The following is an 11,560-nucleotide window of genomic DNA, read 5'->3' on the forward strand; positions in this document are numbered from 1 at the left end:
ATGGTTTTATTGTTGTTATAAAACTGTAGAGAATGAAAGCCACAAATTTTCATTTTTGATGTGATTTTATTCTCCTATTGTCCATTTGAATTAGATATTTCGCATGGTATACGTAAGCAGTCACAAGAAGAAGCAAATGAGAGCTAAATGGTGATTCTGTAGCCCTCTTTCACAATTTCAGCTTATGTTAATGAGTCTTCGGAATTAGTACAAAGTATAGGGTAGGAGCCACATTGTTAACAAGAATCTTTCTATTTCTGGTCAGTCACAATGCGCTTAATATTAAATGGCTCAAAGAGATGAGCGATATTATTAGATTGTTTCACTGCAGTTCCTCTTAGGTTAGGACTACACAGCATAATTGTAGCAGTGATACTCAAACTGAGGCTCACAAGCGGCTCTTTAATGTGTCTTCTGCTGCTCTTTGCAGCACATGAAATTAAAACACTGTGTGATTAACAACCAATCTAAGTTATTAACCAATCAGGATGCTTTCACTATGTTATTAACTAATTGTAGTTGATAAAATAATAATCCTTGGGGGCAGTCATTTTGCTGTGAGAATATGTATATATAAAAATAGTAAATGAAACAATGAATTCACACTACTGTGGCTCTTTTGGGGTAACATTGACTGCTAATTTAGCTCCTGAACCACTGATCTAGTATATTGCAATTTAGGAGACACATTTAGGCTTTAAGGCTATTAACGGTTTTGACAGTGTACACAGAGACAGCCTCTGGAACATTATTGCTTACTATGGAATACTAACAAAAATAATCAAAGGCATATATGAGAATGCTAACTGCACAGACAGAGATGGTGATAACATCACATAAAGGTCTGCTGAGACAACTGGAGTAAGGCAAAGGTGTATTATGCCCCACGGCTGTTTGCACTGGTCTTTGACGGCATCATGAGGAAAGTAACTGCAGTAGGCAACCGAGGTATTTTATGGACAAATGATAAAGTACAATTGAATGACTTTGTTTTTGCTGATGACACTGTCTTGCTCAGTTCAACGCCTCACTTAATGGAAGAAAAGACTCTGTTTTTGGTAGAAATAGCTAAACAAGTTGGTTTGTTTATCAACAAGGGAAAGACAAAATATATTGCTATCAAAGTTCCAAAAATCAACCATGAAAGTAAATGTAGAAACACAAGAATAAATAAGTCACTTCATGTATCTAGGGAGTGAGATGTGCCATGATGGTGACACCATGCTAGATGCCAAGCAATGAATATCAAAATAGCAAGCGCTTTTCATAAATTTTAAAAGATTTGGAAAAGTAGAATGATCAGCACTGATACAAAAATACGAATTTTTAACACCAGCATCATGTTGGTCCTTGTTCATGGAGCAGTGTCATGGAAACATGTAACAGCCATTGATCAGATGATCAATGTACTCCAAAATATATGCCTGTGGACAATTTTCAGAGTCCACTGGAAAAAGTTCATTATAGTACTAGAAATTCTAAGTAGAACACACCAACTTAAAGCATCATATGACAAGACGAAGACTATGGTCATATTTAGGGCACACTTTAAGGATGACATCTAACACTACTTCCACGTCAAGTGATAACATGGACACCCTCTGCAAAGTGAAAGATAGGGTGATCTAGAGAAAAGTTACATAGAACAGAGAAAGAAACTAAATCCATCAACATGACACTCAGAAGCCAGAACAGACCAACACAAGTCCAAAACTAATGGTAAAAACTGACTTATGCACCTGATGGTGTGGGAGAAGAAAGAAAGAGAGAAAAGAAAGGAAATGAAATTTAGGGAGAATATTTAGTCTTGGCCCTCAACAGGGCTCTAAATGAATAGGAACAGATGGAAATAGCCTGTTGTTTCTCAAGAATGCAGCTTTTGCAGATTAGATGGTTTGAGAAAGATTATTTGCATTAGAGTAGCACCCAATATATATCTGAAGGGCTTTCAGATGATTGAGGCCTGAGGAGTGGAAGGCTGAATTTGATACTCATTCTGTCATGAGAGCACATAAAACTACTTCTAGTCCATTGAATTGACCTTTCCCATGTATTTCTGGCATCTTTATACTAACTCCCAACACCCCACACAAAGGTCTTCAGACTCTACCCCCTTCACTTCATGATTCAAACCCCACTACGTCCACTCCCACAGGGGAATCCTCCTATTGGAAACCAGAATTAAACTCAGATGGAAAGTTTTATAAATCAGTCCTTTGGGCTTGCAATAGGGTGGCCCTTATGCTTCCGAAATGACACAAGCACAAAATGGTAATTGCCAGAAAATTGACATTTTATAATCAAATGTGCTTCTAGTCATGTGAACTACCTGAATATTAAAATTAAGCCTCTTTTAATCAGCGTATTTCAAGCAGATTGTAAAAAGTTTTACAAAACAGATGCAAATGTATCTCTTAGACCAGTGTTTCCCAAACTTGTGCAGGGAAAATTGTTTACCTGCTGCGTCCGCAGGTTCAGCCGATCGCGGCTCCCAGTGGCTGCGGTTCACTGCTCCAGGCCAATGGGGACTGCTGGAAGCGGCGCAGGCTGAGGGACGTACTGGCCGCCGCGATCGGCCAAACCTGCAGACGCAGCAGGTAAACAAACCGGCCCAGCCCACCAGGGGGCTTACCCTGCATAAGCTGCAGAACAAGTTTGGGAACCACTGTCTTAGACAACTGTTGCTGAGCATTTTAGATTTATCATGAATTCTGAATTTCATTATTTTATATTGATTGTGAAGTACATAAACCCAGTCTCTGCCCATACTCCTAGTTTATCCAAAACATTCTGAACGTTCCTGCACTTTTCCTTCAGATCAACTGTCCACACAAAACCATGAATCAACTTAATGTACATTTCTTATTCCAGGTCATTGATATCTGAAATGAACAAAATCCCTGTTCATCACAACCCTTGCTGAACTCAGTCAGGCACCTTCCTTATTTACATACTGTTTTCAGTCAGAAGTACCCTTTGCTTGATATCACGTATTTTACTGCATATGCCATACTTTCTGCCACTACATATTCTTCTTTTTTCCAGTTCTGCAGCTTGGAGTATGCACAAAAAATTTATATTGAACATGCTGTCTGCCTTTCTTCCTTCCATTCTTTTTGTTCCTCTTCCTTCCTTCCTGCCACAAACCACAGCCCCCAGACTGTAACAAAAGTATTTTCCCCTTAAGTTCACGTAACACCTGTCAATTCAATAGTCATCAGACTGCTACTTTCTCACCATTTCTTTTGGATTTGTTCAGCCTCCTCTTTTGCAAATCTCAACTGACTATCTTTAATGAAATCACAGAGTTCTAAAGTTTTTATTTGCCCTGCCTTCCATTTGGTTTTTGGTATCACTGGAGTGATGGGTTGTATTTTTCAGTCCAAGCAGGACTCAAAATAATCAGTCTGAAAATGTTTACCAAAGGACTTCATAAACTTTGCAACAAAATGCATCCCTTAAACTGCCCCTACAAACAAAGGAGCCTGGACTGACAGCTATGCCGAGTTGGCTTTTAGGTTTGTAAAGCCTGCAGTGCCCCTTCTTACTAATTCTGAAGCCTTGAACATCGGTGACAATCTCAGCTTTCGTTTTCTTGTCTACTTTTTAAGTAGACATTTCCACCTCTTTCTTTTGTGAAAATATCCCTGAGAATATAAACTGATCACTAGGGTTGAACCTTTGCCAGTGACTTTCATAGATACCCAAGGAATTCATTACCCAGGACTGGTCTATGGGGACACAAACTCACACCCTCAAGTCCCTCGGTTTTTTGGAACACCTAGGTCTGGTCAAATGACAGTCGTCAAAAAATTATTTGTCTTATTTCACACCATTTTGTAACTAAGTTATTCAATATTTTGCCCCATTATTCACCCAGCTCTGGGAAGATGCCAGACCCACTGAGAGCTGTGGGTGCGACTGAGGCTGGGTGCTACTTAAGCTGCTAGTGATGGCATAGAATTTACTAATGCAATCTCCCCCAGACAGTACCTTGCAAATGAGACAGGTCCATTGTTAAGCACTCAGCATGGCCTGTGGCTACAAAGAGGGGCAGCTCAATAAATTAAGAGACTGACTGGTGTAATGAACTGTAGAAACTTCACCATTCTAATCCTGGCTGTGACACTAACTAGTTCCCTGTCTGGGCTCAGTCAAGTCACTTAATCTTTCTAGCTTAAACTCCCCTTCTCTGTTGGCATTTATACTGGTCTCATCAGCACTGGTATCTTAGCATTTGTGAAAATTGGAATAACGTACATGCCTCCTTCACAGAAATGCTGTGACGATTAGTGTTTGCAATGTTCTATCAAGCGGTAAAATTCATCCAAATGCACACAAAACCCTCCACCGGTCCAGCAAGTCCCAGGTCTCAGACTTATTTAGATAACTGTCCATTGCAAAACTGTTTATTACATATATTGGAAATGATGCATAAACACCAAGGAAAGCAGGTCGTCTCTACTTCTCCTGCAGCTGAAGGTGCTGTGACCTGAAGACTTCCTCCTATCCCTGCCCTTTATATAAAATGGGTCAGTTTAACCTTGCGGGATGCTAAGGAATCATTTTGTTGACCCTCCCCAAATCCCTGTGCTGAACACTGTTATCAGGAAGGACAGAATTGATTAGGTTTGTGGGGCAGTGGGAGATTAAATTGTTTTTCGGGCCTACTCAACGATGACAAGGTTGTCTCTGAGGTATCATAGCCCTTGCTAACATTCCCACCACTCTATGCAAGACATACATGCTGAGATAGGTATCTCAGAAACAACCACCCCTCTCTCTCTGTTAACAAATGAGGAAACATCCTTAGAATAAGTTTTCATTACATAGAAAAGAAAATTAAATTGGAGCATTTTATCCCCTGGGTGGAAGCAAGAACCTATTTTAATTCTCAAACAATACCAGGAAATCTTGAATACGTGCTCTCCTATTTCCAGGGGAATGCTAGATTCTGACACGCTATTGTTAGGTTATTTACTTTTGTCTAAAAAGTTTCTAATTTGGCGCAAAGGCATCAATATATCTGCTCCTTCAAAGCATGACGAAGTATGCTGAATGGAACACTGATATACTCCCAATGTTCTAGGACCAAAACAGAAGAAATCTTTTTTTATTTTTTTATTTTTTAAAGCAGTGTTTTCCAAACTTGGGACGCTTGCTTAGGGAAAGACCCTGGCGGGCCGGGCTGGTTTGTTTACCTGCCGCGTCCGCAGGTTCGGCTGATCGCGGCTCCCAGTGGCCGCGGTTCGCTGCTCCAGGCCAATGGGAGCTGCTGGAAGCGGCATGGGCCGAGGGACGTACTGACCGCTGCTTCCAGCGGCTCCCATTGCCCTGGAGCAGTGAACTGCGGCCAGTGAGAGCCACGATTGGCCGAACCTGCGGACCCGGCAGGTAAACAAACCGGCCTGGCCCGCCAGGGGCTTTCCCTAAACAAGCGGTGTCCCCAGTTTGGGAAACACTGTTTTAAAGGCATGATATACGTCTCTTTGCTACTCTTTTTGACCAAGAATATGTAACAAATAATTTATCACAGAATACCATTGTATGTTTTAATGTTTGCTTTGTTCTGATGCACATGTGGAACACTTACTGGCTATCACTACATTTAGACACTGAACCTACAATTAGACTTAGTGCACACCTTAGTGTGCACTTAGTACACCTACAAGAAACCTTACTGATTTCAAATAAGGCTGCACTTTGAGACAAAGATCTGCATTAGTGGATTTAATTACAGGATTGGGATCTGTTTCTATACATGCATGTTGAATGGAGAATTTAACCCTTGCATTTCTTTTGGTATGGGAATATCCTTGTTTCCCCTCCATCAGCAGCCATTGTTTTTACACATACCACAATGTGCAAGATCTTACAATGTGCAACACATACTAGAATGTGAAAGGACCAGCAGACCCTAATCTGAAATATTTACAATGAATTCTAACTAAAGACAAAACACAATTTTTCAAAAGCACAAATGACATACGCTCAAAAAACAAAACAGGAAGATCAAATTTACAATAATCTAGTCCACGTATCTAATGCCTTTGTTCTGGCCTGTTCTCAGCTTGAACAAATCAGTGTAGCTCCAATGATCACAAAGAATTTATGTTAATTTACACAAGCTGATGATCTAGCCAAATCTATTGACATGAATACATACTTTAAAAGTATACAACACTTGGATTTCATGGGACCATTAAGGGGTTTTATTCTGGAAATATTTATGATGTTATTAGCAGGAAACAATCTTGAAATGTTTATTGTCAAACAGTTTTCAGTCATCTAACTTTACAGCAAGTCATGAATACGGGGCATCAATTTTCTCAAGAAAGTGACAATACTTACGAAAGGACATTCCCAATATAGGCATAATACGAGCAGCAGTAGGGGGTAGTCCCATCACAGCAGTAAGCTTTGCAGTCATTGTCACACTGTGCAAGACAATCTTCTGCAGAATAAAAATAACAATGCAGTCTCAATAGCAAAAAAATATGTAGCACAGCTTTAAAGAAGATGCATTTTTAGCAGCTTTTTGCATTGAATCAGTCACTGATAGGACTTCATTTGAGGTTTGATCTGACTCTGTAATCCGAACTCTAGCAGAATTCCAACTGGCTTGAAGAGTACATCTTCAGGTGTCACTGTATATCTGTATTTTGCAGTTTGGCTATATGGGCTCTCTCCCTCTGTTTTTTAAAAAAGAATTTCAAATTTCCAACAGTACAGATTATCTTTTTATATTTTAACAATAAATACAAAGAAATATCTAGGGACAGATTCTGGTTCACTGAGTTGTATGCTGGGACAAGCAGAGAGTGAGGCTGTGTGGGAGCTGATTATAGATCCTTGATTCCCGGTCTAATCCCCAGCCCTAGGTGTAAACTAGAGCAGCCTGGGGGCTGCTTTGAGCTGGGCCAACTGGCAATGGTCCTTAAGGCACCATCTGCTAGCTAAGAACAACTGAAGCACAGTGCACTTTGACTCTTCCCCCACTAACTCCATCTCCAATTCATCCTCTCTATTAGTGGCTGCAAGCAGGGTAGTGTAGAACACCTTTGTGCCAAGGGCACTCCTAGCTAGAATGGTACAACCACTTTTGCCCCCCACCCCTCCTCGTCTTTTAATGCGTCATTTTCTGAGAATGACAGAATAATCAAACTGTACAAAGAAATAAAATCAAAAGGTTAGCAAACAAAGAATAAATATCCATATATTGAAGAAAGAGAAAAGTTTTTCACTAGCAGTGGTTTTGTTGTTGTTTTTAAAGAAACACACCACTTCCTCCTAAGTAAAAGCCCCAACACAAAGTTCAGGTTCTCCTCTGAAAAAGTAGCTCGGTAAAACTGTTATTGCCGGGTTCCATGTTTATTGCATCTCACTGATTTCCAGTGCAATTTTGTTAAGTTTACATATCAAGACGTTTTTCTAACGGTCATAAACCCAACCTGGGCTCTGACAGTCTGCTTGGCGTCTTTCCATCTTGTAGGTCATTAACCCCAGTAATAAAGATTCAACAAGCCAAATTAATTCCTTAGTTAAACAGATGCAGCCCCATTGAGGGCTTAATTGGAAGAAAATAGGTTTCCACAAGTGCAATTGAGGGTTTAATTTGGAGACTTTTGCCCCTTTGCAACTACAAATTAAGCCTTTGTTGACATTTCTGCATTAGTTTTCAGTGGGGCTTCTTGTGTCAGTAAGGTCAGGCCCCATATGCTTCAGAGCCTTGCTTCCTCATAATAATCAACATAGCAAAGGAAGTGGAAGAATCATGCAACGTTCATGCAATCATTGCCTCCTGGTTTTACTGGTGCTGGGTCACCTAGCTCATAATGAGGGATTTAAAAACTTGCAGTGCTCATTTAGGGGGAGTGAGTGAGCAAGCTAGTTCATTTTTGGTAGCATTAGAGAGACTTAAAACGGGCATGATTATCTTTTTGAGAGAATCCCAGAGAAATGTCCTGTACACATGCTTATCATTCAAAGAATGTAGATGATTATTTGATCAAACAACACAAATGAAACAAATCATCAATTTAAATTATCAACAATAATGAAACTTCTCCAAAAGTGGCAAAAGTTATCAGCCAAGACACAAGATACTCTTATGTGAAAGAGCAGTGCTATGCTTAATTGTTAAGTGTACAAACCACAGAATCTTGGTAGCTTCTGACTGATTATTGTACTGTCAATTTTAAAGTTACTGAGTCAGGAATGCACTTATGCATGTGCTTAACTTTATCCATGTCTTTAAATCCCAAAGAGTGCTGTCCTGAATAGGGATTCTTTCCTGATTTGAGGCCTTTTCTAATGAGGGCAATCTGAGGTAAATTAGTCCCCTTGGGCTAAATTCAGACCCACTGTAAGTGGCAGCTACTCCACTGTAATCAAGGGATTTGTATAGCCCTTTTTTTTATTTTTTATTTTTTTTTAAAGACTCCCACCATTGCAGCGCCTCCTCCCTGTATGGCAGTGGTGGGACATTCTGGCTGCCGCTTCCCGCAGCTCCCATTGGCCAGGAATGGCAAACCGCGGCCACCGGGTGCTGCAAGCGGCCGTGCAAATGTAAACAAAATGTCTGGTGGTCCACCAGCAGATTACCCTGACGGGCCACAGGTTGCCCACCTCTGCTGTATGGTAATGGCAGACATGGGACCAGTTTTCTTGTTTTGTTTTTTAAAACCTACCATGTCATGTACACCTCCTCCTCTGTGTAAATTTACATGGCAGGGTGGTAAAAATGCTGTCACCTGTCTGCACTAGCACCGCCAATGTGCTTCCATTTGTGGTAGTGCAACTGTTGAAGGACTGCAAAAGAGACTCATACAGATACAACCATGGAGCTACAGATGCTTACACCCTGGTTTGAATTTGGACCAAACACAGACAGCAATATGCTGAGATTCCAGGTTTTATTTAATTGCAATTAATATTAAAAGTTTAAATGCACATACACTTCAGTCTACACTACAAATAGCTTATTGACTAATTATCTACTGTAATAAAATTAGAGAGAAGCATGATAAAGGGAATAATTACATTGTCCACTTAGGTAGGCAGAGCCTGGGTAATGGATATTAGAAGTGCTTAATTGAAACTCAAACTTTTAGTCCAGGGACTGACCTTGCTCCCATTAAAGTCAGTAGGAGCTTTACCATACATTTCAGTAAGAGCAGAACTAGGAAGAGAAAGTAAAATATTGATTTGCTCTGCTGGAGTGTGACTATCAGAAGTAGAGGCCCACTTCTACTGCCGATTTAAGTAGGTGCAGGATAGGGTCCTAAATTTTATTAAAATTAATGTTTAAAATTAAATATACACAAGTTAAGAGGGAAGGTACTGTACATCCGGGGTCAGGCTTGATTTATGAGGGATTACGGGTATCGGTTGCAAGGGTGAAGAGATACATGCATAGATGGGGGTGTATGAGTTTTTCAAGTGTCAGTGGATAAGTGGGCTCAGGCACACCAAATCAGTATCAGTGTAGCCAATGAGTATGTGGCTGGGGTGCATCCCTTGGCTCGGCAGGGAAGGAAGTGGGTTGTTTCCCTACAACATGAGAATGTTGCACAGTGGAGAATGTTTGGAGATTCTTTTTATTAATTTGGTTTAGTTGAATTAGTTTTAAAGATAATTAAATGTGATTGTTATCAATTTAAAAAATCAACATAGTAAAGACAAATGTAACTGTTCTCAGGAGCAGATGATAGAGCCAGGAGAAATGTGCCCCTACTTTATTTACTAATTACTGGCAATTTTAAACCAAATCCTAGCACCTGATGTGGAATACATAGGGTTTTCCGCCGCAGATAATCCGCTGAAAACTGCTCATCCTGGCGAGAAAGAAAAGCTTCCTGGATGCGGAGTCGCTTAGTAAACCTGGGGGTTAAGCGATTCCACAGTCGCCGCAGCACGTTTGCCAAGCCTCTTTCTTCTTCTGAAAAGGGCTGGTCCGAGTCCCAGTCGGCGGGATGCCGGCCTGTGTGCGAGGCAGACAGCCCTGCTTACTGAAACCCCTCCGGGGACGGAGCCAGGTACTTGCCAACTTCCAAAAGGGGAATCCCGCTGAAGCGCCCCAGGCTCCGTGAACTGCCCCGTGGCCCTCCGCCTCGGCACCACGCTGTTCCGCGGGCTTTTGCCGGAGACTGACAAGCCTTAGCACGTGGGCGGCAAGGGGAGAGCAGAACAGCTGCTGCAGGATGTACGCTGTACAGCCCCGGCCTGCCCATGGGTCATCTCCGAACCGCGCTGCCCCGCTCACCCAGCCCGTCTCTGCCCCCGCCCCGTGCTCCCTGGCACCCCCTCCAGCAAGCGGCACCTCCGCCCCGCGCCCTCCCCACTGACCTGCGAAGACAAAGAGCAGCACTAGCTTGGGAAGCAAGTCTCCTTGGCCGCGCCGCTGTGTGTCCATCCATGCAAGCGGGCTGCGGACAGACAGCGGGACTGCTCCTCCGCCGCTGCGGGGCAGGGATGGGAGTGGGGGCAGGGCACAGCGCCCGGCCCCGCGGGAAAGCAAAGGGCGCACCCGGGCGGGGGGGACTGAGCTGCCGCGTGCGCCCGCCCATCAGCTGGGCGCTGCCCTACTCTGCGGAGCGCTGCTGCCGCTGCCCGGGACTCTCCCGCCCCCTTTGTCTCGCTGCTGCCTCTCGGGGCTCACGTTTCAGCTCGGTGGGTGGCACTGACGTGTGTACAGAGGCAGCGTGTCTGCCCCCGGCCCTTCCACCCCCGACGTGTTGCTGTGGGGGCCTTTCACACACACACACACACACACACGCGCGAGCCAGCGGTTTTAGGAGCCGAGCTTCGCAAAGCTCCCTGCGAAGTTACGGCACTGACACGATATACCAAGCAGCTGTAATTGCTGATGTGTGTGCGAGGGCAGCGGGGCGCCGCTGAGAGCACACAACAGGCCAGGCAGCGGAGCCAGTTGCATCCCCGTGGAGCATCCCTTTCTCTCACTAGGTGGGGGAAGACAGCTGGATGACTGTGAGCCTTTCCTCCTGGGCTGCTCCTCATATAATTGTTCAGCTGGTGCCACGATAGCTTGGTGGGGTTCATATCGGGCGCTCTGAAAGCAGCAGTTATACATTAGCTGGAACACGCAGCACAACCCCAACGTAGCAGTGTGCTAGGCTGTGACTTGATAGAAATCACACGCCTGATATGACAACAGATGCACCTGTCCCTTGAAGGAAGTCCAAGCACAGTTTATCCCCAGAACCTCACTACATATAGCAGAAGCTGTGTGCTTTGGGTCAATGGTGAGGACAATTTTTGAAACCTAACAAATTACTAAATGTAAATCCGGTAAATTACAGCACACACAACTGATTTCTTCCAGTGCCTATATCTTTTTGTTAATTTTTTTGTACCTGCTGAATGGAGCAAATATAAGAAAAATAGCCATCCATCCCTTTTACTCTATGCACACTCAAACTTAATTGAGTACTTGATTGTTTAGAACATATAGGACGTGCCTGTTATCAGATATGTATTCCTGTGTCTGACCTATTATTTGTTGCTTACCTCTCTGCTCTGCCTTTACATCACACTAGCT

The 11,560-nt window shown here is 42.9% G+C and overlaps 1 protein-coding gene across 1 annotated transcript in view; it reads right to left on the minus strand.

Annotated features, from left to right (window-relative positions):
* Nucleotides 1–10,624, minus strand: part of CYYR1 (cysteine and tyrosine rich 1) — a 78,325-nt gene extending 67,701 nt beyond the window's left edge. Inside the window, exons 1-2 of the mRNA XM_054047651.1 lie at nt 10,348–10,624; nt 6,352–6,454 (exon numbers count right to left, since the gene is read on the minus strand). Of these exons, the coding sequence (XP_053903626.1) occupies nt 6,352–6,454; nt 10,348–10,414 (170 nt within the window). The 5' untranslated portion in view covers nt 10,415–10,624. The remainder of the gene's footprint in view (nt 1–6,351; nt 6,455–10,347) is intronic.
* Between the last annotated feature and the right edge of the window lie 936 nt (nt 10,625–11,560).

Source organism: Malaclemys terrapin, chromosome 1 (assembly GCF_027887155.1).
Source record: "Malaclemys terrapin pileata isolate rMalTer1 chromosome 1, rMalTer1.hap1, whole genome shotgun sequence".
Taxonomy (NCBI): Eukaryota; Metazoa; Chordata; order Testudines; family Emydidae; genus Malaclemys; species Malaclemys terrapin.